The 23,279-nt window shown below is 33.9% G+C and overlaps 4 protein-coding genes and 2 non-coding genes across 6 annotated transcripts; 4 read left to right on the forward strand and 2 right to left on the reverse strand.

The window, feature by feature from the left end:
- The first annotated feature begins 1,433 nt into the window (after nucleotides 1-1,433).
- Nucleotides 1,434-1,568, forward strand: D2005.9. The gene has a single exon (NR_050274.1). It is a non-coding gene; the product is annotated as an Unclassified non-coding RNA D2005.9 (non-coding RNA).
- A 1,507-nt stretch (nucleotides 1,569-3,075) lies between these two features.
- nlp-8 (SFDRMGGTEFGLM) lies at nucleotides 3,076-4,443 on the reverse strand. Its single transcript, NM_059757.8, has 4 exons — nucleotides 4,379-4,443; nucleotides 4,204-4,268; nucleotides 3,567-3,862; nucleotides 3,076-3,491 (listed from the first exon to the last, which is right to left on the reverse strand). Exons 1-4 carry the CDS (start codon nucleotides 4,427-4,429, stop codon nucleotides 3,385-3,387), a joined length of 519 nt encoding a protein of 172 aa, NP_492158.1. The 5' UTR covers nucleotides 4,430-4,443; the 3' UTR covers nucleotides 3,076-3,384.
- Nucleotides 4,444-16,382: 11,939 nt separating this feature from the next.
- On the reverse strand, nucleotides 16,383-17,663 carry D2005.3 (DNA-binding protein). The gene is made up of 5 exons (NM_001383397.2): nucleotides 17,603-17,663; nucleotides 17,164-17,226; nucleotides 17,008-17,076; nucleotides 16,859-16,956; nucleotides 16,383-16,596 (listed from the first exon to the last, which is right to left on the reverse strand). Exons 1-5 carry the CDS (start codon nucleotides 17,618-17,620, stop codon nucleotides 16,452-16,454), a joined length of 393 nt encoding a protein of 130 aa, NP_001369982.1. The 5' UTR covers nucleotides 17,621-17,663; the 3' UTR covers nucleotides 16,383-16,451.
- On the forward strand, nucleotides 17,649-17,669 carry 21ur-12756. Its single transcript, NR_050275.1, has one exon.
- D2005.4 (TPR_REGION domain-containing protein) lies at nucleotides 17,659-22,031 on the forward strand. Its single transcript, NM_059759.8, has 16 exons — nucleotides 17,659-17,704; nucleotides 17,869-17,938; nucleotides 17,986-18,427; nucleotides 18,477-18,579; nucleotides 18,657-18,796; nucleotides 18,863-19,225; nucleotides 19,271-19,368; nucleotides 19,415-19,685; nucleotides 19,733-19,885; nucleotides 19,936-20,152; nucleotides 20,264-20,503; nucleotides 20,549-20,631; nucleotides 20,684-20,903; nucleotides 20,951-21,042; nucleotides 21,093-21,761; nucleotides 21,821-22,031. The coding sequence occupies exons 2-16, from the start codon at nucleotides 17,889-17,891 to the stop codon at nucleotides 21,824-21,826; spliced, it is 3,147 nt and encodes a 1,048-aa protein (NP_492160.2). The 5' UTR covers nucleotides 17,659-17,704; nucleotides 17,869-17,888; the 3' UTR covers nucleotides 21,827-22,031.
- A 168-nt stretch (nucleotides 22,032-22,199) lies between these two features.
- Nucleotides 22,200-23,099, forward strand: D2005.7 (NAM-associated domain-containing protein; the record flags this gene model as incomplete). Its single annotated transcript, NM_001136290.4, has 3 exons — nucleotides 22,200-22,389; nucleotides 22,440-22,652; nucleotides 22,794-23,099. 3 exons carry the CDS (start codon nucleotides 22,200-22,202, stop codon nucleotides 22,856-22,858), a joined length of 468 nt encoding a protein of 155 aa, NP_001129762.1. The 3' UTR covers nucleotides 22,859-23,099.
- Between the last annotated feature and the right edge of the window lie 180 nt (nucleotides 23,100-23,279).

Here is a 23,279-nt window from a genome sequence, read left to right on the forward strand (position 1 = left end):
TAAAATTTCACTTCGAAACTATTGATAATGACGTGTTTCCGTCTCTTGTCCGGGTGTGAATTTCTCTACAGATTAGCAAAAGTGTATAGAAGAGTGTGAGACGCAGAATCTTCCGGAAAGCCGGCAAAAAGTGCGCGGAGCATTGAGCAAAGCCACTGTGCAAAAGCATGACCGACACAACAGAAAAAACCGCATTTTTTGTTATCAGCAATCTTTCCGAAGAAAAAGCTTGACGGGGGATTGAAAATGAGATAGAGGGACTGTTTTTTGTTGAATATATAATTATTTATAAATCTAATGAAGATATTGAAGTACTTGATATTTATGCGCAAAGGATCACTGGACGCTGTGGTTTGTGAAAGTGAAGGGAATTGATATTTTTTGTTTTTTGAACTTCTGAAATCATTTTAAACATTTTAACGCTAGATTGACTTGATTTCCTTCTTTTAAAATTAATCCTCAAATTAAACACAGTAGTAATGTTTAACAGCAGGTTTAAGAGAGTAGTGCCAGTGGGGATTCTGACTAAATTCACTCATAATAGTTGAAAATGACCTTATATCTTAATGACAAGTTTCAAAAATTACAGTTAAAGTGTTTTAAATAGGCAGAGTTCAAAAAAATTGGACTTTTCGTTTAAAAAATGTGCAAATTTTACTCATACGGTGCTCGATCGCTTTTGAAAAGTTGAACAATGAAATTTGGTCATTGGAATCATAAAAGTAGTTCTAAAATGATAATGGAACAAAAAATGAAGATTCATTGAATACCATGACTCATCATCTTTGTGATAATAACTAGATTTGAAATAATGAAGTGGAAAATGATGAGCAATTTGATAAAATATTGACAAAGAACAGAAGAACTAAATGAACCATAATCAGACTGTGATGTCCGAACATTTTTATATGAAATTTTATGAAAAAGCGCTTAAAACATTTGTATCTTTTTATTGTACCAAAATCATTAGGACATATACCAATTTTATAAAAACAATTTTTGGAAAACTCCCTAAGTTTTGTTTTTGTCAAAGCTTTACAGATATTACAAAGTTAATTTCTAACCTAAAATTAAAAAAAAAACTGAAAGACTCAGTCCGCTAAAAAAATTATTTCAACATGTTGTCACAGAAAATGTAATTAAATGTTGAACCAGATGATAACTGACCATACATTCTAGAACTACCGCAAACTCTACAATCATTTAACACTGAACATATAGTTGAAAAGAAGAGGCATTTATGAGATGAAAGAGTGTAAATGATCCGATGAGAAGGGGGTATATAAAAGGGACACAAAGACAAATACAAATAAGGTAACAAGTAAAAGTTGTGTGCTCCCGCAGAGAGCAACATTGTAAATAGAGAGAAATAGTTGAAAGGGGAATAAGAAGACTAAGAACATCCGTTCAACATCGACAAGTACACATTATCAAAGAAGTGGTAGTAGCTAAATGATTTATGTGGGAAATAGGATTAGTACAGTCCAATTTGCATATATCCCCCGTCTCATCGGAGCATGCTCTATGTGTGCTCAGATTGACTGATGCGTGGAGCTCCCCACTGTTGGAAATATGAGCAAATAAAATGATAAATACACCACGAAGAGAGAGATGAAATGACGAATTGGAAGAAGAAGGTGTTGAGAAGATCGGAAATTCAAATTCAAAACTGTCTGAAATTATGATCCCTAAGTTTTCCGGCATTAGGAAAATCTTCTTTTTAGCCTATTTAGAATATGGCATTATTAGTGTATTTCACCCTCATCTCTCCATTTTGACACCTAATACGTATCTCGTTTTGAAGTTTCAACCAACTTTCAGAACCTTGCACATCCAGTATACTTCGCCTTATGCTTATGGCTTATTCTCTTTCATGGACCTAAACGTAATCCTCTCCTTGCTCAACCTTGCCCTATCCAAAGTGTGTGCCATATTCTGGTCAAAGTTTACTTAAGGTTTGTTATACCGTTCTAGGGAAAATACGGATTTTGGAATAGAGATACTTGAAATTAAAACCTTGGTTCTATTTTAAAACAAAATTATTAAATTTTTATATGAATTTTGATTGTACCCTCTGCTTACGTTATATTTGCAAAATGTTGAGTGTTCTCTGTCCAATGAACCAACTGATCCATTGGCATTCCTTCGATTATCTTTTCATTGCCGACCTTACTGAGTCCCCGTGGCTCAACACTATAAAACTTTCACATTGTTTGATTTCAATCGGATTTATCAAGAGATTTCTCGTGGTGGTCAGTCAGCTGCAGATATTTGCAATCAAGAGAGGAGAGAATGAAAGAAATTAATGATAATAAATTATATCTGATCAAAAAGAAAATGACCGGATTGTTTTAAAATTGAAGATGCCATTTACTCAAGTTTCAAGTTTCTTTACCCCAAAGAAGATAACTGCTTTGAAGAATTGTCGCCACGGATTTATTTTTGCTAATTATGCGCATGACTCATATGATTAGAAAACAATAAAAGAGATATCACTGAAAAATTGTTTAGGCAGATCGGAGGGCATTCCAATTAGTCGAAATCGGAAATGATTCATAGGGCGTGAAACCAACCAAATTTGAGATTCCAGCGCATTAAATATTTGCGACTTTTGAAATTCAACTCGAACTGTCTTACCATAGACATGGACAACCAAATTAGGAATGCATTTGGCTTCGCCCATATTTTGGTTTTTTCGTGAAAAATCCCCACAACAATCTTAATTAGCCTTTAAAGTTCATAGTTTTAAACTTTGATTCCAGTTTCTCAAAGTTATATTTCGGTTTAAATTTTTTCAGTATTCCTTTCAAATCACCCGACCATCTGACTATAAAACCACGTGGTCAACAAAAAGCTGATGTCGGAATTGCGATATTATAGTGAGATTTTATGAAAACGAGAACGATTACCAGTCACAACCTACATTTGTCAAATTGTTCAATTCTTCTGATAGTCAGATGTTTAGCATATTATCACTCTCTCGCCATGAAAAAATCATTATCTCATATACCCCTTCGTGTTCGTTTGATTCATCTTTTGAAAAATTATTGACCCGCGAAAATAATTATTATATTTTTTCAAAATGTCAGATTTTATTCACAAACGTAAATCCAACGCAAATCGAGAATCAAATGGAGGTTTGTTTGTAATTGCTTGTAGTTTGCAAAAAACACCTCTCACAAATTGTATCCATAAACAGAGACAGAGGCGGATCAGAAATTTGGGGGCTGGGGTGAGATGGGGGATATGACAATTAGTTCAAATTGCAGAGATTGAGAGAAAATTTGTTGGAAGTGGAGAGAGAAAGAAATAGTCAGAGAGATCCATTGTTCTATAAGAGATCTAGTACTTGTTAAGTTAAGAGATGCCAGTTGTTCAAGAAGTTCAATCGTCATAGGTGATGATTGTTCGTTGACTTTCAGGTGATGATTCGGCTTCGCGGGCTCGTCGAAGAGTAATGATTGATTCAGCGAGATTGTTGATTAATTGTTCTGTAAGGAAATTTTATAATTTTTCTTTTTTTTTTAGTTTAAACTGGAAAATTAAAAAACAAACTTTGTACCTACCTCTACTCTCTGGAGCACTTCGTTTCATCAACCCGAATTCAGTTCCTCCCATTCTATCGAATGATCGTTTCCTCTTTGCACCAAAGAAATCACTGTTATCCATTCTATCAAATGCCTTTTTTGTCGGAACTGACATGAAACGGTATGGATCAGCTGATCTTTTGAATATATGATTATCGAATCCATATCCGTACGCTGTCTCATCATCATAACGATCGAATCGTTTGGCTCCAAATGAGAAGACACCAGAGTTGTCGAAACGATCAAATGCCCGCTTTACAAGACGTCGAGAGTCACTGAAAATTAATGAAATACGATTAATCACTTCAGAGTAAAGTACATTTTCATTTTTGCTCTTGAAATTTTTCATTTAAAATAAAACTTTTTGCATAGGTCCATACAGAAATTTTAGCTCTAGATTTATTTTTTACAATTTGTATTGTATCACTGACCTCCAACAAAAACTTTGCGATTTCATTTTAAAATGTAGGTATATAGTAAGAACAAAACATCCTAAATCAAGATTAGACTTAAAATAACTTTTCTTACAATTTTTCAAGTATTTACTTTTGAAAACTGGTCTGAAAAGTCCCTTTGCAAGATTTTCCAAATTGTAAATATGTAAAATGAATCTTACCCGGAGGACGGTGAAGCAGGAAAGATCAGGTAGGGGTAGGCGGCAGTAAAGCCGATAAGAAGGCACTGAAAACTTGAACCATTTGATTTATAATTGAAGCGAGAGGGGGGAAATCTTGATGTAAACATCAATAAATCAGTGGATGCTCTCAAGACCTCTGGGGGAATGGACCAACCTGCAGAAAGAGCAGTTGAAGTGGAGATATTGGAAGAAGCTTCTGACTCATGTCGCTTTTGTTACCTGCAACAAATTGATTTGGTTCCGGGTTTTAAAATATTTGAAAAGTTGAAGTGTAAAGAGAAAGTATTTCTAGAATTGATATTAACAAGATTTAGGAATTCTAGAAAAAAACAGTATTTTTCAAAAATAATACTAAAGTGGGTGGAGTAGTTCCAGTGGGGAAATGTTTAAAAGAACCAAATACAATAGTAAAACATTTCGAAAATCTTTTGGGATAGCATATTCTATGCTGTAATTATCCATAAGTAATGATAAAGGATAGAACGTTAAAAAAAATTTTGAAAAATTTGGCGATTTTTTTAAAATAACTATAACTAACAAATGTTGGAAAATCTGAAAATGTTTAGTGATTTTGATCCGTTGGACGCTACTCCGCTTTTAATATTTGCAATTATAATCGGAGTCTATGCCGATGGCAAAAGTGTAATAATACAATTTCTCTGAAAAAAAAAGCTTCTACAAATGATAAAACTCTAAACATAACAAGATAACAAATAAGAAACATTGAGGAATTTATGAATGAATGATGTGTGATATGAATTCAAAAAAAAGAAGATAGTGTGGGTGGGCGGTTCGGGTAGATCAAGAATTGTGATGCAATGTGATTATAGTGGGTGGGAAGAAGCCTTTCTTCTCAAGATACTTTTTTCTTGCAAGGAAGTTCCATGTACTACTGGGATTAGATTGATAAAACAAGGAACATAACTATGGAAAATGTATGATGAAGTGGTGGGATACAATTGAATTTTTGTCGTTGCAGAATCTGACGTAATGGGGGTATGAGGTGTGAGTACTGTGAGAATGCGATGGATTCTTTTATAGATATTAGTCTGACTCCACCCACGACTCTTTTCACAAACAAATTTAGGAAAACTTGGGTCCAGACTGAACTAAAAACTTAGCTGTCAAAGTTTTTTATCTTTTTCCCAAAACTTTGCATAGCACTGATCCAAGTTAAGACAAGAAAAGAAGAAGAAAAATATACATTTTCAACAATTTTTAAAATTTTGGCTCTTTATATAGTACCAAACATTTTGGGTTGCACAACGCACCGCCCACTTTTCTGTACTATTTTTTCAAACTACTTTTTTGACAAATTGGCACCATTGACAAATGGAAAAAATGACGTGGATTTCCATAAACTTGAAATGACTTTAACACGTTCTCCATGGAGATTATGGATGGCTCAACGTAAGTTCTTAATGAAATCATGGAAAACTGGAACATTTTGAAAACATTTTTAGCAATGGCTTCCTCTGGAATTAAAAATCGTAAATTCGGGAAACAAATTAAAGTATTAAATAATTGTGCATATTTAATGGAGTGAATCACTTTTTGTCTAGGAATTAAAGAAAAACCATTTCAGAGAGCTGAACTTTTAATAGAGATATTCTGAATAATATAGGCTTTATTGAAACTTCGTTTAAAACAGTTTCTTTAGACTTTGGGTCATTAGCTTTTAAGCCTGCCTACCGACCGCCTATCTGCCTTTATAGGTAACCTCGTTGGTTTCTCGAGGTTTTTTTATGAATTTTATAATTATATGCAAAAAATTCAAACGTCAAAAAAGCTTCAATTTTTCTGAAACTTTGTAACCAAATACTTACATTTATGGCACCCTCCCCTGAAGTACCCCTCCTCACATCATGTACAATTATTTTGGAAGAGATGAAAAATTGAAAAATACATTTAGGAATCTTGTTACTAAGGCTTCATGTACGAGACTGATATTGAAAGAGGGTTGTGCCAGGTGACTTTTCAGTATCAATATTTCTGAGAGCTGAACAACTATAATTTTTTCTAGAAGAGTCATCTGAAATATACACCACCACATTTCACCCAACACAATTGTAGTCTATTTCATCTTCGGAGTTATTCAAAAGTCAAGATATATCTTATTAGTAAATAAATAATTTGCCCAACGAAGCGAGGGTGCTCCGTTGGACTTGTAGTGTGGGGCACGACGATGAGAAAATGTTTTCGTAAAAGTCCCAAAAAGGGGCGGAGTCATGAATGAAATGAAAAAGTTAATTGAAAAACGAAGTGAGCTCACCGTGTTAGAGAAAGAGCACATGTCTCGATACACGTATCTGTTGTTCTATAAGTTTATTGTTTCAGCTGCTTTCAATGGAATTTGGGAATTAAAAAAACGTAATTTTTGAACGATCGCAGTGAAGGACAAAGGGAAGCCTGAATCAATGAACGAGGATCATAGAATTTTCTTAGACAGTTAATTCGCGATGTGTGCATAATGCTTCAATGGGCCCGACTCTTCGCGATCGAGGGCCTAAAGAGAGAGTCGCAAAAGCAAAAATTTCCGATCTTGTCTTGAAATTCAAAAAATCAAAAAATCAAGAAAATTAACCAAAAGCACTGTAGAAATTTATGAATAAAATAATGGGAAAATGTCTTCATCAAAAATTAGAGAAAAGGCCGAAAATCCTTTTTAACTGTAATTATTTGATATTTTAACGGAAATACAAAAAACCGCTTAACCGGAAACAGACCTGACAAGAAATAATTATTTTTATAATTAATACATAATTTCAATAACACCGTAATTTTGAATACAGTAAAAGTTACGAATATTCCCAAAACACCCGGAATCACTTTCTTTGACTAACCCGGAAATCAACTTTAAAATGAAAACTTTAGGAAAAAAAACAAATTTAAAGAAGACAGGATCTTGTGATGAAAAATTACTCAAAGTCAAAGAGAAAAAAGGATTAAAGTATTCACTTTTTCCTTCTTTTTTTTCTAAAAAATTTAAGAATGATCTTTGATAATCTATGATCTCACACGGACCCTCTTACTACAATGAAATGCGCCCAAAAAATTACGTTGAAATTTGGAGGAAGAAGGGCTCGTAGTCCAAAGCTCTTAGTTAAATAAAGCTCGGAGAGTGAGAATGGAAACAATTTGGGGAGGAATTGTAGTTGAATTTATACGAAATGAATGATTCCATTAAATGATCCTCAATGAATTTAAAGTGTAGAAATAAGGTCGGCTCCACCCCCGCTACACCCTTTGATCTGGCTCCTCCCATCGATGTATCGGGGAATGAGTCATTCGGGGGGAGCCCGCAAGTTGAAAGAGCAATTTTTAGTACATAAGGTGAAGTTTAGATTATTCTCAAAATAGCAACATATTTAAGTAAAACACTTCAAAATGTTTCAGAAAAAGTTGAAAATGGAAGCATTTTTTTAGTTTTTTTTTCCAGAAGTTTTGAGTTGAAATTTTGGTAAATTGACAAATGTTCAAAATAAAATTGAGTATAAATTGAATGTTACACATTTTTGAACAGTTTTTTTTTGGCTCACAGCGACAAAAGGAGTACCGGAAAAAGTGGGTAGTAGTTTCAGAAATAGCCCGAAATCCTTTTCTTTTCTAACCTTATCATCCAGTTTTCAGAAGAATTTTTTCTTTGAGGGGAACACCGGAAATCGAATTTGCATTTTTATCCTTTGTTACGTCAAAAGTAGTGTGCCCTTCGAACGCAAAAATCTGACTTTAAAAATTTTGTTACGTCATCAATTCCAAGATGTTCTAAAATTCTGGAAAAACGTGCCAAAATGTTCAAATATCCTAAAAGCTGAACCTGATGAGCGGCTACTTTATTTTCATGTTGCCTTCTCTCTTTTTGTTGACCTTCGATGATGTCATTTCAGTATTAATAGAACTCTCTGAAGTTTTTTTTTGCACAAAAAAGCTTTAAACCGTGTTTTGAGTTCCATCCTATCCAATTGAAAATAACAAGTTAGTGCTGAGCATTTTAAACATAAAAGTCGGGGGAGTGAAATACTTGGATTCCAAGAATTATTCACGCTTCAGACAATTGATGGAAACACTCTATTACGTGTATTTGACATTCATAAAATAGTTGAAAACGAACAGGGAAGTTTAAGGATTATGTTGGAAATAAAACGGAAGAAACATATAAAAGATATTTTGAAGCGTTAAGAAAACAAATTCAAAAACAATACAAAACACAAAAACTTTAAACTTCGGCTGGTGAAGATCAAAACAAGGGTTTTTTGGGTGAAAACAAGAAGAATCAGAATAAAATCGTAAAATTTTACATGGTTTCACCTAGATATTTTAGAAAAGCAAGATATGGAATTTAAATTTCAAAAAAAGTACACAAACATTCAGGTTACGGTATTTTATCAACGTGAGCGCAAGATGGGCAAGAAAAGAGGCGAGTGAGAGGCGCCTTTTCATGCCTCGACCTTGTGGAATTTATAGTTTTTGCTCATTTCAATGACACTTCAAAAAGGTAAAAATGGAAACACTTCCTGAAATTTGATACTTTTATTATTTTTATTTTTATTTCAACGTCAGGTATAACGTCCAAACTACATATTGAACTCATAAAATAGAAAAACAATTACAGTTAAAATATATCTCCATGGTTGATAAAATTTAACAAATCCCTATCAAACTAACAGTCTGCAATTACACTTGGGAACATGAATTCTAAAGCTCGTAAAATCCAGATTCAGAACAAATTAGTGGCTGGTTTTTCGATATTAATTTTTTTAAATTCTTATTTTCGTAATTTGGAGTAACAGAAATAAAAAAGTTATTGGTTTCCCACATCTCAAAAACCAGAAAGCTTATTCTTATTTAATTTATTTTTGAAAGTCATTTTCGCATCAAGACACACTTAGAAATAAAATTCAAGAAGTTCATCAACAAAATAAGAAAAACAATGTTTCGTTGATCTTCATTTTCTTGAAATTCTTGCTCCTCATTCCCATAATACCACGCCCTTCGTTTGCTAATTTCAATGGAATTTTGTTTAATCCTAATCTGTATGCATCCATTTGCTGTTAGAACATTAGTATGCAGTGTCACCGGAAGAACAAAGTTTAAAGATGATCTGATTATAGACAAACGATGAATTTAGAAATTCAAAATGTTGTAGTGTGACTAAATAAGAGTACAGGAATAAAACTACAACCACACTTTGTTCGGAAATCGAAGACCGTATGAACTCAGCTTTGGCTAAGCCTTTTACCTATCTACCAACTCCGCGGACGAAAAAATAATATTCTAATCGATATTTTTTCATATTTTGCACAGTTTTGTAGTTTTGTTTTGCTTAAATTCTTAGGAACAAATACGTTTTCAGTAGATTTGTGCAAAAACATTTGTCAGCATTTGTCTAACAAATTAATATTGTTGTCAAAGTACAACAATTCATTTTTTGTGATAATTGTAGTCTTCTTGGACAGACGCCAAGAAGGTGTTAACGATCACACTTGCTATAATAACAATGGAGTGGAAAAGAAAGAAAGGAATGCGGAACCGATGATGAATTCCTTTTTTCTTCGTCAATTTCTTCGTTTTCTTCATAATCTACATTTTCTACCGTACTCTCATCATTTAATGAACCTGATCACTTGAAACATGTTTCGGGTCGGCCGGAAACTGATAGGTGTGACTTTTGATTTGTGATAGAAAAAGGGGGCAAAATGCAAAGACACGGAACCCCCAGGAAAAATTCCACTAACTGTAAATGTTGTTCAATGATACCTAAGGAAACTTCTGAGACATCAGAAGTTCAAGCTTGACTGTAAAATAATATACAATACAAAGTTGTGCAAAACCGATTGTTGAACAATTTGAGAACTTTTGGAAAGTAAGAATTACATCAATTCGAGGCGTCCCGAGGGCGCCTCTTCTTCGCCTCGTAGCTCGCAATTTAATGCAACATTCAATTAACATTCCAACACGGTGACATAATGAACATCGGGAAGCTGGACAGGCGAGAGCAAGGAAAATATGTATGAAAGGCGCCCCCGTCACGCCTTTGGCCGTGTAAGATATCTACTCAAAATTTATGAGCTTCGAAATATTTAGAACACTTCAGAAATAGTTGGCTACAGAAAAATCAAGCTTTGCTTTTAAATCTTCTTTTGGAATGTAAAATATACAACGCCCACTGTTTATTTTCAACTTTTTAAATCTCAAGTTTCTATTCCGCGAAAATAGTAATGGGCTATAAAAATAGGATAAACTTGTCAGTTTTAAATAGAGACATGCGTTGAGTATAATGCTTTTTAACAAAAAACAAGAAGTTTTGACGTCTGATTTAAAGATGCAAAAATCATGTTTTCTTTGTCTTCTGACACCACTTTTTTTGACGAGCGAACGTCTAACTGGCACAAACTGAACGAGTAAGTTGTATGCAAACCAATGAGTTAGTGAGACAAAAATATATATTTCGTTTACACATATGAAAACGTCATAAGTCTCTGGAGAACACTAATGAGTCGGTAAATATGTGATGTGGGTGTGATTTTATGAGTAGTGGAAGTATGACTAAAGTATTGACTTTGAATAGATTGTTTGAACAATTGGTTTTTATTTCTATAGAGTTTACTTCGCGAATTTGATGGAAAATTTGAAAAATTAAAAATTAAATTCTCGTGATATTCAAGGAAACTTCAAAGGTTTCAAAATATATTGGCAGAATACTAACAATAAACATTCATCCTCTTGAAAATTTAATTTTATCAGGCGTAGCTGAAAAGCAAATAAAGGTGCCAAAAAATGCCGACGTAGCAAGATTTGTAAAATTTTTTACAAAAAATAATTGAATTGAAAAAATTGAATTCATTGTAAATTCTAATTTTTATTGAATTGAAGTCACATCAAAAATGCAAAAACCAAGAATATTGAGGTACAAATCAGAAAATCAACTTTTCGAACCTCCTGGATTGAGTTCAGAAAACAAGTTCATTGAAGGGTACAAAACATGAATCGGAAGTTCAATGTCTGCCTTTTTTGGTGTTTTCTTTTTCATTTGTATCTTTAAAACTCCCGGAATCACGTAACTTTTAGGCTTTATTATCCTCTTGGACAAAGAACTGCATTTTCTAGACAAACTGAAATTCTATAGTACTTCTTGGAATATAAAATAATACGATCAAATTTCTGGAGTAAATTATAATAACAATTTAGCAAAAAAACACAAATATTTTAATTTCGTGAGTCACTGTGTAAATGTAGGACTCTTTGAAATTAAGTCTTTAAATTTCTTGTAGATTTACGGGGTCTTCTTTCGATTAGCTGAAACTTAAAATAAAATTGAAAACTTGCGTTTTTTTAAAAATTTCCAGTCAAAGTTATCGTAACTGTGAAGCTTTGAAAATGTTTGGGATGTTTGAAAATTAAAAAAGGCTTTCAACTCCGACAATGTCTAGATAACAATAACTTAAATATAATTCGAATATAAACATAAATCGTAGAATCAATTTTTTCGGTGGCTTTCAATTTTGTGGCAATGTTTTAATAACCATTTTTAAACGCGCAGAGCTCCACAAAACTAATCGAAATTCAAAAGTTTTAGACGAATGTAGTTTAGACACTTACTCACTTTTTCCACGATTACAACATTACCACTCAGCGACACTTATTTCCTGACCAATAACTTTTTGTTGCACTAGATTATTCTATTAATATATTCTAGCAGATGGATTGTTATAATTGAGTTCAAAAACTAGACTAGTGGAGTAAAAATCGGTAACCTCAAAAAACTAAGAATTTCAAGAATGAAGAAAACAACAGGATGTTAGTAATTCAACTTTTGGGATTTCGGATCTCATTTGGGAATTGGGCACTTATTTCCTGTCTCGTGCGGTGTTTTTGTTTCCTGTTATTTTGGAAGTTAAGCTTCCGGGTGGTAACAGATATTACAAATTTCAAAAGTTTTAACAAAAGTTTTAAGAAGAAATTCGACTTTTCTCTGTGAAAATCCCACAGAAACCAAAATGAGAGAAAATAAATTGAAAGTGCGTGTGTGTGCCTCATGCAACTCAGAACCTTCAAATAAAGTAGAAATAAATTAAAATTGAAACACTCTGGTTCCACATGTGATGAGCCCCCATCTGATGCACAAATAGTCAAATTGGGTCTCGACGGGAAACAAATATTTTATGAGATTTCAGATAGTTTTATTTGAAGTGTTCCAGCACATTTGGGACTTTTACTTTATTCTGTAGTGTACAGTAATATTAGGGGAGAGTACAAATATTACAAGAAACACGAGAATTGTTGACTGAAAAACGCAAAACATCCTAGATAGAGGAGGAGCTTATTATTGATTTTCTAGTCTCCTGCAACTTTAGATGTAATACGAAATGGTTAGTTGGAACGTAGTTATAATGAAATAGTTTTAAAAATTCACAGTTTCATACTTTCTTGTAATTTATTCAACTAAACTGATTCGTTGAACTAGAGTATCAATTATTTCTGGAAAATAGTTTTTTTTTAATGAAAAATTTCAAAATTTTATTCATAAACTCCTGAAAAAAATCATGAATAATCAGTACCTGCACTTAGCATAAAAAATAATTCAATTCCCATCAACTTCTTGTAACGATACAAACTATTTCACCTATCAGTTTAGGGGGTTCCAACAGCTATAGCGTTTGTTAGTTAGAAGGACACAATTAAACAGTGGCGAGTTCCTAATATATTTAAAATGGGCAAAATCCATTTGAATGAATGAAAATCAACTTTAGGAATGTTTAGGAAATGAGAAAAACAACAGAGCACGGGGAGGTGAAGTGGTTTGATTGAATTGACGACGTCTCAAGTAGAGACGCTAAGAATAAGTTGCGGGGGAGTAAGTGAACCTAAGAATGTTTGGAACTCGTATGATCATAGATTGTCAAATTTACGCATCAATGAAACGAGGAAGCCCTTTCCAAAGGGAAAAGCTCCTTCAAGTACATTTTCTGAGTTTTCTCTTGGAAGGCAGTTTTCATCAAAGAAGTAGGTTTCAGATGTGTATTTAATAAAGAAATAATTGATTTTTGAAGGTGTAGCGCTGTTATTAATATACAGTGATTTACAATTTTGGCAAAATGATTTACAATTTTGGCAATGAATTTTTTGTAAAACGAACAAGTTTTCATACTTTTCTTGTTTTAAACAGAATTTAAAACGACACCGATCTTTTTTAAAACTACACAAAGCTTATGAAAATAGCCCAAATGGAATTTTTTGAAACAAGCAGATTTCTGAAAAACGTCAACTTCTGATTCAATGCATATTTAGAGGTATGAACTTTCCAAAAATAGAAGCCAAATTCAATTTAGTGCCAAAAGGTTTGAGCCCACGCGGTTTTGCTCCGGGCTCATTTTCATCAGACGATGAAGCACTTTCTTGTTGACACAACCCTGAATTCTCTTCCTTTTCTTGATGTTTCATTCAAACTTTAATTCATCATCGTCTCGTGATGTGAATCATAAATTTTCATTTTTTTGTGAGGGATGAAAATAAAATCAAACAAAACTGAAAAAAGCATGCATCTTTTTAATTCTCAGGAGACGATCATTACTCATTTGTTCAAAAAACCCAATTACGGAGAAGAAACCAAGTTTACAGTATCTAGATTAAAAATTACTCTCTGATCATGATCGTCTACGGAAAATAACTTTTCGGGAATAAAAAAGTCGTGGAAAACAATGTGTAGACTGACAAACATGATAACCAGGTTATTGATAAGATTTGGAAACTTTTGAATAAAAACAATTTGTCCGAGGGGCTTTTGTTTTCGAGGTAGAATATTTGCGATGGGGGTTTTCGTTGAAATGATAGATAGGTACCCAAAATTTAATTCTTTTTTTTTTAAATTTTTTAGAGTTAAGTGTAGGAATGGAAAAAATAAATAAATGCGTTCAAGATTTTTAGTAAAGATAGACTGAAAGAATAAGGATCGAGGATTTGAATGAATCATTGAATAATTGAAAAACTGAAAATAAATCAAAGATCTTTAAGAATTTAATTTCAGAAAAAGTGTTAAAGGTTTCTCCAAACAATTTAATTCAAATTTTTGGCATATTGCAAGACTTTTATAAAACTGCAAAATTACTGCCAAAGTTTTGTAAAACTCATAGCAAATGATTTCATTTCCAACTTTCAAAATGATAAGTGACAAAAACTGAGGAGTTCAAAAAATTTTTGACGATGAATTTAAAAAAAATTTCAAGTATTTAGCCACTGGAAATCATTTCCCCAACTCCACTCAAAACATATTTTCACGGGTTCAGATTATGTTTAAAATATTAGTTTTGGCCAATTCATATTCAGTTTTTTTCACCTGTTCATCAAGTTCACAACTGATGTTATAATAGGGAAAAAATTTAATTGTTTGGCTTTAAAAAAACTGTCTTGAAAAAAATTTAAAATCAGAAAATCCAGGGACAGTAAATATGATTATGAACGTTTGAAAAAGTAAAATAAAAAATATATATAAATTTTGTGCTCTTCTACTTTTAAAGCGTCGGAGACTAAAAAAAGAGGGTTGCAATAAATGCTCTTCATGCTTCATCTAACTAGATTATAATGCATCCAATGGTCAACACCACATGGGTTCGTCTATACTTTTTACGTGACTTGAAGCATAGAGCATTTCAGTTTTAATTCGTTCCCTGAACTCCTGTTTTTCACTATTGGAGATCCAAAGAATAATTCGGAAGATAAAATGAAACTACTGTTTAATGGCGAAAAAGGATCTGAAACTGAAAAAAAAGTATTTAAAAAACATATTTTTGAGCTTTTCAAGTATTGTTACTTATCATCAGAAACGAAAACGTGTTAACTTGTTTTATGAAATTGCTGGAAAAAGAAGGCTTGGAAAACTTACAATTAGATATCACAATAGACTTGAAAAGCGTCAGTGGGATTATTTTTAAAAAACTTGGAAATTATTCAAATTTCAGACAAACTTAGACTATTTGATAAATTTCGAACCACCTCAATGTACATTACAAATGATTAACACATAGTTGAAGTACGATACATGTAGAAAAAAGGTTCCCAATTTTGACTTGAAAATGTTTTTTAAACAATAATATTAATTTAATTTATTGGTGTTTCAATTTATTTGTTAATTTTTATTTCAATCGAACAATTCTCAGTACCGGAACTCAGTGCCCACCCAAAAAATGACGAGTGTAGTAAACTTGAACAAAATTAAACCGGAAAAGTACGTCATCAAGAGGGTGAGGGACGTGGGTTTGGATGATGTTTTACTGAAAATAAGTTTCAGAATCTTTCAAATTTAAAAGGGGTAAACGGTTTTACAATGAAATTTGTGACAAAGGAAGTATCTATGATTTTTCGGCCAAGAGTACGGTATCCGGTCTCGAAACACCGAACTTTTATTAAATGCAATAAGATGTGCGCCTTTAAAGAGTACTGTAAGTTCAAACTTTTTCATTGCTGATTTTTCTTTGATTTTTTGTAGTTTTCGATAAAAATATATTTATTTATTACAAAACTCGAATAGAATAGCAGAAAAAACATGAATTTTAACAAATCGTGAGAAAAACTATGAAAAATTAACTTCGCAGCAATTGTTTGTTAGCAACAACAGTCTTGAATCTACAGTACTCTTTAAAGGCGCACACCAGTTTGTATATTACGAAGAATCGGTCGTGTTGAGACCAGCTACCGTATTTTAAAACCCCTATTTTATGCATTTTTTTCGGAGAAAATCGAGAACTAGAAGAAGTTAATTTAAAATTAGAAACTAAACAAATGCTCAGTTTAAGAATATAATTCTTTACTTGAATTCTTGAAAGACGTGTGAAAGTGAAAACAATATTTTGAGAAGCAGGTGAAAAATTGATTTTTCGTGAATTGAAAATGATTATTTCGAATTTGGAAACGGCAGCTTGAGAATCTTTTAAAAAACCGAATTCTGTTCAAAAAACAAAACTGAAAAATTCTTTGGAACTGTTAAGTCAAAAACTCGTTTTCTCCTCCTTTTTCCCATCTTGTGACGCCTTCTCTTCCGATTACAGTTTCAGTGGAATTCTCGGAATTTTTTACAATGTTAAATATATTTTTACACTTTCTATTTTAGACTTTGGGAAGGTTTTTGTAAAAATCATGTCTTTAGAAAATTTAATTGATACATGAATGAAAATTTATTGAAGCCATGAAAGCAGATACGAGTTAATTTGAAAAAAGAAAGCAAACTGGGCAATTTAGAGGTCGAGCTCTTCATCCGAATCGAGCTCATTGCGCCGACGATCGAACTTGACTGACGTGGCTTTCTGAGTTTGAGCAGATACTCGTTCCATCAATGCTTTTAATCCATCATCGGTCATTTTTCCAGATAGTTGTCCTCTTCTGAAACAAAATATATTTATTTTCAGTTTTCAAGTGACAATACAATTTTTAATGGAGAATTTATTCTCGATTTATTAATTAGAATTTTCGCTTCTGCGGCAAGAGTTCAATTTCTAATATTTATGGCTCACGAAAACCAAATTTATTTTTAAGTTTTAATTTTATATGAAACTATTAATTTTTAACAACTAAATTTGCAATCTTTGAGATTATTTTAGCAATTTTAGTTTCAGAATAGTTCATAAAGCAAGAAAAACGTTACCTTGCCATATTGATCAAGGCAGCTTCCACCATTTGAGCTTTTTCTGGCTTTGCAACAGCAAGATTGCTCAATCTTTGCATCGCCGCTTGATCGAGAATCTGAAAAATGGCTCGAAATAATTCATAATTTTACAAAATCCTTTGACAAACCTGAGAAATCATGCCATTCTTTGCAGTTTCCTGATTTTCAGCTTGTTGGCGTGCTTTTTCGTGTGCATCCTATAATTTGATGAACATTAAATGTTTGAAAACCTAACATTATGCATCTCAAGAAAACAAAAATTTAAAAGATGGTGAATTATTTACCTGAGATGGCTGGGGAATAGAAGAGGCTCCCTGAGCTTCCATATTTGGTGAGAATTGAGAAAACTGAAAATGTTTGTGTGTAATTTTAAAAAACAAATTAAATAAAACAATTTTAAACGCGCCGGAACAGGATAAATTCCAGAGAATTCGCTTGGACCACGTGTGCTGCAACCCCGCTCTATGGCTAATGTTGTCTGAGTCTCTTCTAAACAAGAGATTCTGGTGGAAAATTAAAAAAGAAAGCACCACAAAACGCAAGGAAATTGAAAAAAAAGTTTTTTGAGTAGAAAAACTAATTGTGAATTTGATGAACAGAAAACAAATTCTAAAAGATAACAAAATTTAGTGAATTATAATAAAGATGAAACATGTTAGACTTGTAGGAATATATTCCGTTCGATACCTTTTGACAACGCGCGCTGTTCCTTTGATACCGTACCTGATTCAAAATTTCCATTTTCGAAACTTCGTGGTTTTGTCACTATTTTCCAGCACGTTTTCTGAAAATTCCATCAACTTTTTCGAATAAAACATCTAGCAGGTAAGATAATTTCAGGTTTTTCATGTATTTTATCTGTTTTTCTTGTCACTAAAACTTTTCGAGAGGGAAAGCGTGTTCCGTGGATTTTGGCCTAAAATTTAATTTTTAGTCTTACTCCTGAATGCACGGAAATCGTATCCAAGGAAAACGTATACTAATTTTAGGCTTCAGAGAAGAGTCTAGCATGGATTGCGATTCGGGAATGATCGCGGAGCAATCAGAAATCCAAGAAGAGTATGTTTTAATCAAAATATACAATTTAAAGTTTAATCATTTTTCAGTTCAACGAAACAAGCGGCAGAACTGACTGTTGTCTCGAGCGTCAGTGAAGTGGACCAAGAGAATGTGAAAAATACACTCCACGTGATTGAGAACAAGGTCGAAGAACCGGAATCAGCTGTTGTTGACGAAGTGGAGGTTCCGATTGAAAAAATCATAGATTGTCTTGGAGTTGAAGCCAGAGAAGATAATGGAAAAGTAGAGGATAATGTTTTTGAAAGCCAAGATGAAGCGGCGGGGTTGGATGCGGTCAAGGATACAGATAAAAAGGATGAAGCGGCAACGATGGAAGCGGTCAAGCATACAGATAAAGAAGTCAAAGTAAAAAACCGTACTTCATCTGTGAAATCTGACATCAGCCGGAATTCTGTAAACGAAAATTCCGAGAATGAAGTTGAGCCCATCGTACCTGACGTGTATACTATAATCGAATGGGAAAAGAAGGTCGGAACAAGAAAATAGAATCTTGATTTTAAATGCGAACGATTTTCAGGGCGAAGACTACAATGTGCAGCAGGCAAAATTTGTCAAGACGTACTACAGAAAGTTTGCTTCGGCTCTTCAATTCATCGATCCCGAGTTTCGTTTCTCTGCAGGTAGTTACAAATTTGGAAGAAAATAGGATACTTTTTCTGCCATAGAAGCGTTAGTTTGAATATTATTCTCATTTCAGGAATCGGACCTTGCACAACTTTCGATTCTGAAGGTGTGACACGCATCAGAGAAAAGATGAATGAAATCTCTAGTGATACTCTCTGCCCATTCGAAGATGGCTTTCATGCTTCAGCCGAAGAGTATCGCACATTTCTTACTGTAAGTTTCTTCTTATTTCATGCAGCTGTTGAGGAATTTCTTATCAATGATAATAATTTTTTAAAGGAAGTTCTCAAACACGCGCGCTTCTGTTTGGGACTGGCATGCTGTGAGCGTTGCTTCATTCACATAGGTCAATGGCACGATAGGCGGAACATCCTCAGCGTATGGGGACATGAAATCGATCCACTTCTCGAACTGAAGACAATTAAAGCAATTTTTGAGGAAATCAAAGATTCGTTTACAAAAAGTGAAGGAATCGAATCACGACTTCTGGCAGAAGCTCATAAGATTTTCGATTTCATGTTGCCAGCTCTTGAAGCTTCTGATACCCAAACCTTGGAAGAAAATGGAATTTCTGATGGTCTTGCCACTATTCATGGACGAAAAGAAATGGGATTCGAAATATCTGAAGCAGAAGTTGATGAGGTAACGGTTTTTTAAAACTCAGCTCGGGAAATGTATTGTTTTCAGATGTTGGAGCAAAGCCTACTTGATGAAGGATTTGGCGAGTTCCTGTCGACAGCACTCCACGCTCCAGAACTGTTCAAAACTCCGAAACATCTGAAGCTGTAATATTTTAAATGAATCTTAGCAAAAACTAATGTACACTTTCAGAATTTACGATCAACTCGAAAAGATGACAAAGTCGATTGATATTCGTGTGAAATCAAGAGGTATTCAGATGATATCTCGAATTTTCGAGGTTTTGTCTGAAGAAGAAGCAATGAGCTTGTTTGACGAATTGCGTGAAAAGCCGAGAATCTCCATGGAGAAGATGTTTGGAGTCAATTTAGCCACGTATGATCTCCCAAGAAACGATGCGAAGCGAGCTCAATATCTCAAAATTTTCTACACAACACTGGGTGAGAGTAGTCCGATTGAGAATGTGAGTAAATAGTATAGGCTACATAAAATTTATTTCATATTTTTAAGTTCGTATTCCCACTCAAACGATTGGTCGCAGCAATTGAATGCTTTTATCTCATTTTCTCAGCATTTGAGTTCAACACATTTATTTTCAAAATCTTATCAACAAGATCGAAGGGTAATGCACAACTCGACAAGGACCGCTCAATGTTGAGTACTGTAAGTTGTGTCTCGAAAAGAATATCCAATTGCTCAGAATATGTCTTCAGGCTCTGCTGATGCTCCCGGATAAACTTAAAAAGCGACTCGAAATTGGTCCTGGAAACGAGCCTGCGGGCCCATTGCCAGTTGTTTCAGATGTTGAAGATGCATCTAGCGCCGATTCTGGAAAGGATAACCCAGAGAGCATGTACTTCCAAGTTGTTTCAACTATTAGATTTGGACAGAGAGATGGAATCATGGATAGATTGGCCGCATTTCTTTCAGGTTTGTTCATTTTAAAAATTTTTGCCAATTACATAAATTAATTCTTCTAAAAAGATTATCAAAACTTATATCTCTGTCTGCGTTCTCTTTGAACTCTTATCTAATTTGCAGTCACTTCGAATACGGGCGAACACATCATTTCACTGGAACCAACTTTGCGATTTGCCATGAGATGTGTGGACGCTAAAAAGTATCAGACGATGGCTGTTGATGTGCTCAAATTTCTTGCTCGCCCACAAATGAAAAGGATGAAATTGCCAAACGAGTTTTTTGAAGATCTCATTGTTCTCGTTCTTTCCAAGTATAACATTCCAGACTCCACATATTCCGAGAAATTGTATCAATTTATTGGTTAGCAATCAAAACTTAAAATTCAATTCAAAATTTTCATTTCAGATTACTTTCTGAATCTCGTGGAAACTCTCAGAAAGGAAAACGGTATTGTGATTGACGAGAAGAAAATTGTTGATAAATGGGCGGTATGTTTAATATTAATTTTAAAAAAACATGAGAACAATTGCCGATTTTCAGAATATGGGCCATCATTGGTTTTCCATCTTTTTCCTTTCTCATCGTTTCGATATTCTCAAATTCTCGACCACAATCGCTCAGTTGCCATGGTCATCTGCAGACATTTGGAACGAGGAGAAAAAAGATCCATCCGATGTGACAAGCTATTTGCACTTGGCAAAACTTCCAACCGCGTGGCCAAACTACTGTAATCTCGATGTCATCGAGAAAACGGTTTCAGGTGAATCTTGATTTTTCTTTATTAGTGAGTTTTTTATTTGTATTCAGATCACATTCCACAAGAAGTAGTTCGTACACAGCTCTATGAAGCAATGAAAAAGTACGCCGCCGAGATGCCGATAGATGAGAATTGGAAGAAGGTTTGGGATCGAATATGACTTTATAGAAAAAACCTCATTCGAAATTTCAGAATCTCCTCAGACATTTCACAATTAAGATCAAATTTTTGACATCACACAAAAAAATTGATAAGGAAGAGCTGAAGGAAGACACAAAGCAGTCAAAAGAAGATAGCAAGGTACCTGAGAAGAGCCCAGAAGTACTTCCTGGAGACGCGGAAAAGTGTGAAGAATCGGAAGAAGTAACCACAAAAGCGTCTTCCGATGCAAAAGAAGGAGTGATCGCAGTAGATGCAGTGGCTGCTGAACCGGATATCGTTCAAGAAAATGCGACTAGCACAGATGATGCAAATAATGAAGACCAGGAGAAAGCTTCACAGGTCGTTGCCAGCTCTGTAATCTCTGAAGAAGTGTTGAAAGAAGAATCAACCGGAGACTGTGTAAAAACTTCGAAAGATCATATGGATTCAGAAACTGCTGGTAATTGTTCCGATTCTGTGATCAACGATGAGCCGGTGGAGGCTGAAGACCCCGACAATGTGAAAGTTGAACGGAAAGAAGAGGACGAGTCAATTGACGGAGTATCATGCGATAACGAGAAAATCCCACTGAAACCCTTAGCACAATGTGGCAAGAACTGTTTGTACGGCTTCTACCCGGACGATAAGTGGGCTCTTTTGAATGAGCCAGTAATCAATGAAATTTATCGGCTACGCGAAAAACACGGCTACTCGAACAAGGTAATTTATTTTTTTAGAAATGCCGTTAAATAATTCCAATAACTGAGTTTATTTTCCAGATGTAATCTTCGTGCAATACTTGTAACATATCACAAATGCATTCATCATCGTGATGAGTTCAACAGTTTTATTCAAAAATTTTGAAAATGCTCAAGTGACGAACTTTTTTTCTTTTTTTTTTTGTTAAGATTATTTCATTTCCCTTTAAAATTTTCTCTATAGAGCTATAGTATCGTTGTTCGTGTTTTCTAATAAACGCTTTAAAGTTTTGTTCTATAGGTTTTTATTGTTATCCAATATTGGTTTTAACCAGAAATATGCACTACATGTTATGACACTTTTCATATTAGTATTACTTTTTATTGTTTAACACGTTAACTTTACCGAGGTTTTGCAGCCCTACCCGTGTCCTATTTTATGCTGATATTCATCTTCCAGATGGGCAACAAAAAAAATAAATCAAGTGGGTCCCGAAAGAATCATTCTCAGCATTATTCTCAGCCAACAATGACCGTAGAGGAGTGCTTGAAGGAGTACGAGAACACAGGAAATTTCGCCAAGTTCTACCCGAATTACATTTTCCAACGGTTGCCAAAAGAGTTCCTCCAAAAATACTTAGCCTCTAAAAGTTCGTTTTACAAGAAAAGTTGACAAGTTTAACAACCTTCGCAATTTCAGAAAATAAAAATATTTCTAAAAATCCATCACTAAGTTGTTCAAACTCTACATTGGACAATATGAAAGAGACGTCGAAAAGTATCTATGTGGACGTGGATCCAGATGATCCTCTCTCCGATGAAGCATTCACTGCTCAACATCCTGTGGAAGAATGGTTTCGACTTCCTCTCGAATGGCGCATTGAGATCGAAAGGCAGCGTTTTGTGAAAAAAGGTATTTTATTCATGGCTAGAAAATTAATCCTACAAAAAACCGCTTAAAACTCGATTTTTGAGTAAAGAAAGAATTTAACAATTTTTCATATGGATAATTTATTAAATATCGAAAAAAAGCATTTCTCTTATTTTCTTTCAGAACGCGCCGACCGTGCTGCTGAAGCTGCCAGGAACTCCGCTGAACTTCTAAAGCCAGACGCTTAAAAGTGCATCAACGATTCGTTTTAACGTTGTAAAATGTTATTTTCGATGTTTTCTTTTCATCCAGTTATTCGTATTAATTTGCCATTCATCAGCTGAAATTCATCCCAACAACCTGCCGAAAGAATTTTATTTTCTGTTCTATCTTTCAAATTTCCTTTTCTTTTCTTCATTTTCTGTTGGCAGCTGCTCGTATTTCCATCACCGGTTCCCGTGAATTTGCAGTTTTAATGAAAGTTTTATTCTTGTTTTAAATATTATGATTTTATTTTCTCACAAGGTTGAAGAGCCAAAACATTTATTTATGTTGTAGAATTTAAATACTAATTTTATTGATTCCGCCGTTGCTCATCGTTAAATATTGAATACTGAAACCAAAACTTCCCTTCCTGACACTACTTGCCCTTCTTTAACACTAATAATG

The sequence above is a fragment of the Caenorhabditis elegans genome, chromosome I (genome assembly GCF_000002985.6).
Source record: "Caenorhabditis elegans chromosome I".
Classification (NCBI taxonomy): domain Eukaryota; kingdom Metazoa; phylum Nematoda; class Chromadorea; order Rhabditida; family Rhabditidae; genus Caenorhabditis; species Caenorhabditis elegans.

Excerpts from the sequence above, each read along its gene's own strand:
- nlp-8 (NM_059757.8), bottom strand. The coding sequence starts at position 4,429 with ATGAGTCAGAAGCTTCTTCCAATATCTCCACTTCAACTGCTCTTTCTG. Across the intron at positions 3,863-4,203 it reads CCTGCTTCACCGTCCTCCGG|TGACTCTCGACGTCTTGTAA; the intron begins GTAAGATTCATT and ends ATTAATTTTCAG. Across the intron at positions 3,492-3,566 it reads AAGTGCTCCAGAGAGTAGAG|AACAATTAATCAACAATCTC; the intron begins GTAGGTACAAAG and ends ATTTCCTTACAG.
- D2005.3 (NM_001383397.2), bottom strand. Across the intron at positions 16,957-17,007 it reads AGAATGGCATGATTTCTCAG|ATTCTCGATCAAGCGGCGAT; the intron begins GTTTGTCAAAGG and ends GCCATTTTTCAG. Across the intron at positions 16,597-16,858 it reads GCCTTGATCAATATGGCAAG|AAGAGGACAACTATCTGGAA; the intron begins GTAACGTTTTTC and ends ATTTTGTTTCAG.
- D2005.4 (NM_059759.8), top strand. The coding sequence starts at position 17,889 with ATGGATTGCGATTCGGGAATGATCGCGGAGCAATCAGAAATCCAAGAA. Across the intron at positions 20,632-20,683 it reads AAATTGTTGATAAATGGGCG|AATATGGGCCATCATTGGTT; the intron begins GTATGTTTAATA and ends GCCGATTTTCAG. Across the intron at positions 20,904-20,950 it reads CATCGAGAAAACGGTTTCAG|ATCACATTCCACAAGAAGTA; the intron begins GTGAATCTTGAT and ends ATTTGTATTCAG.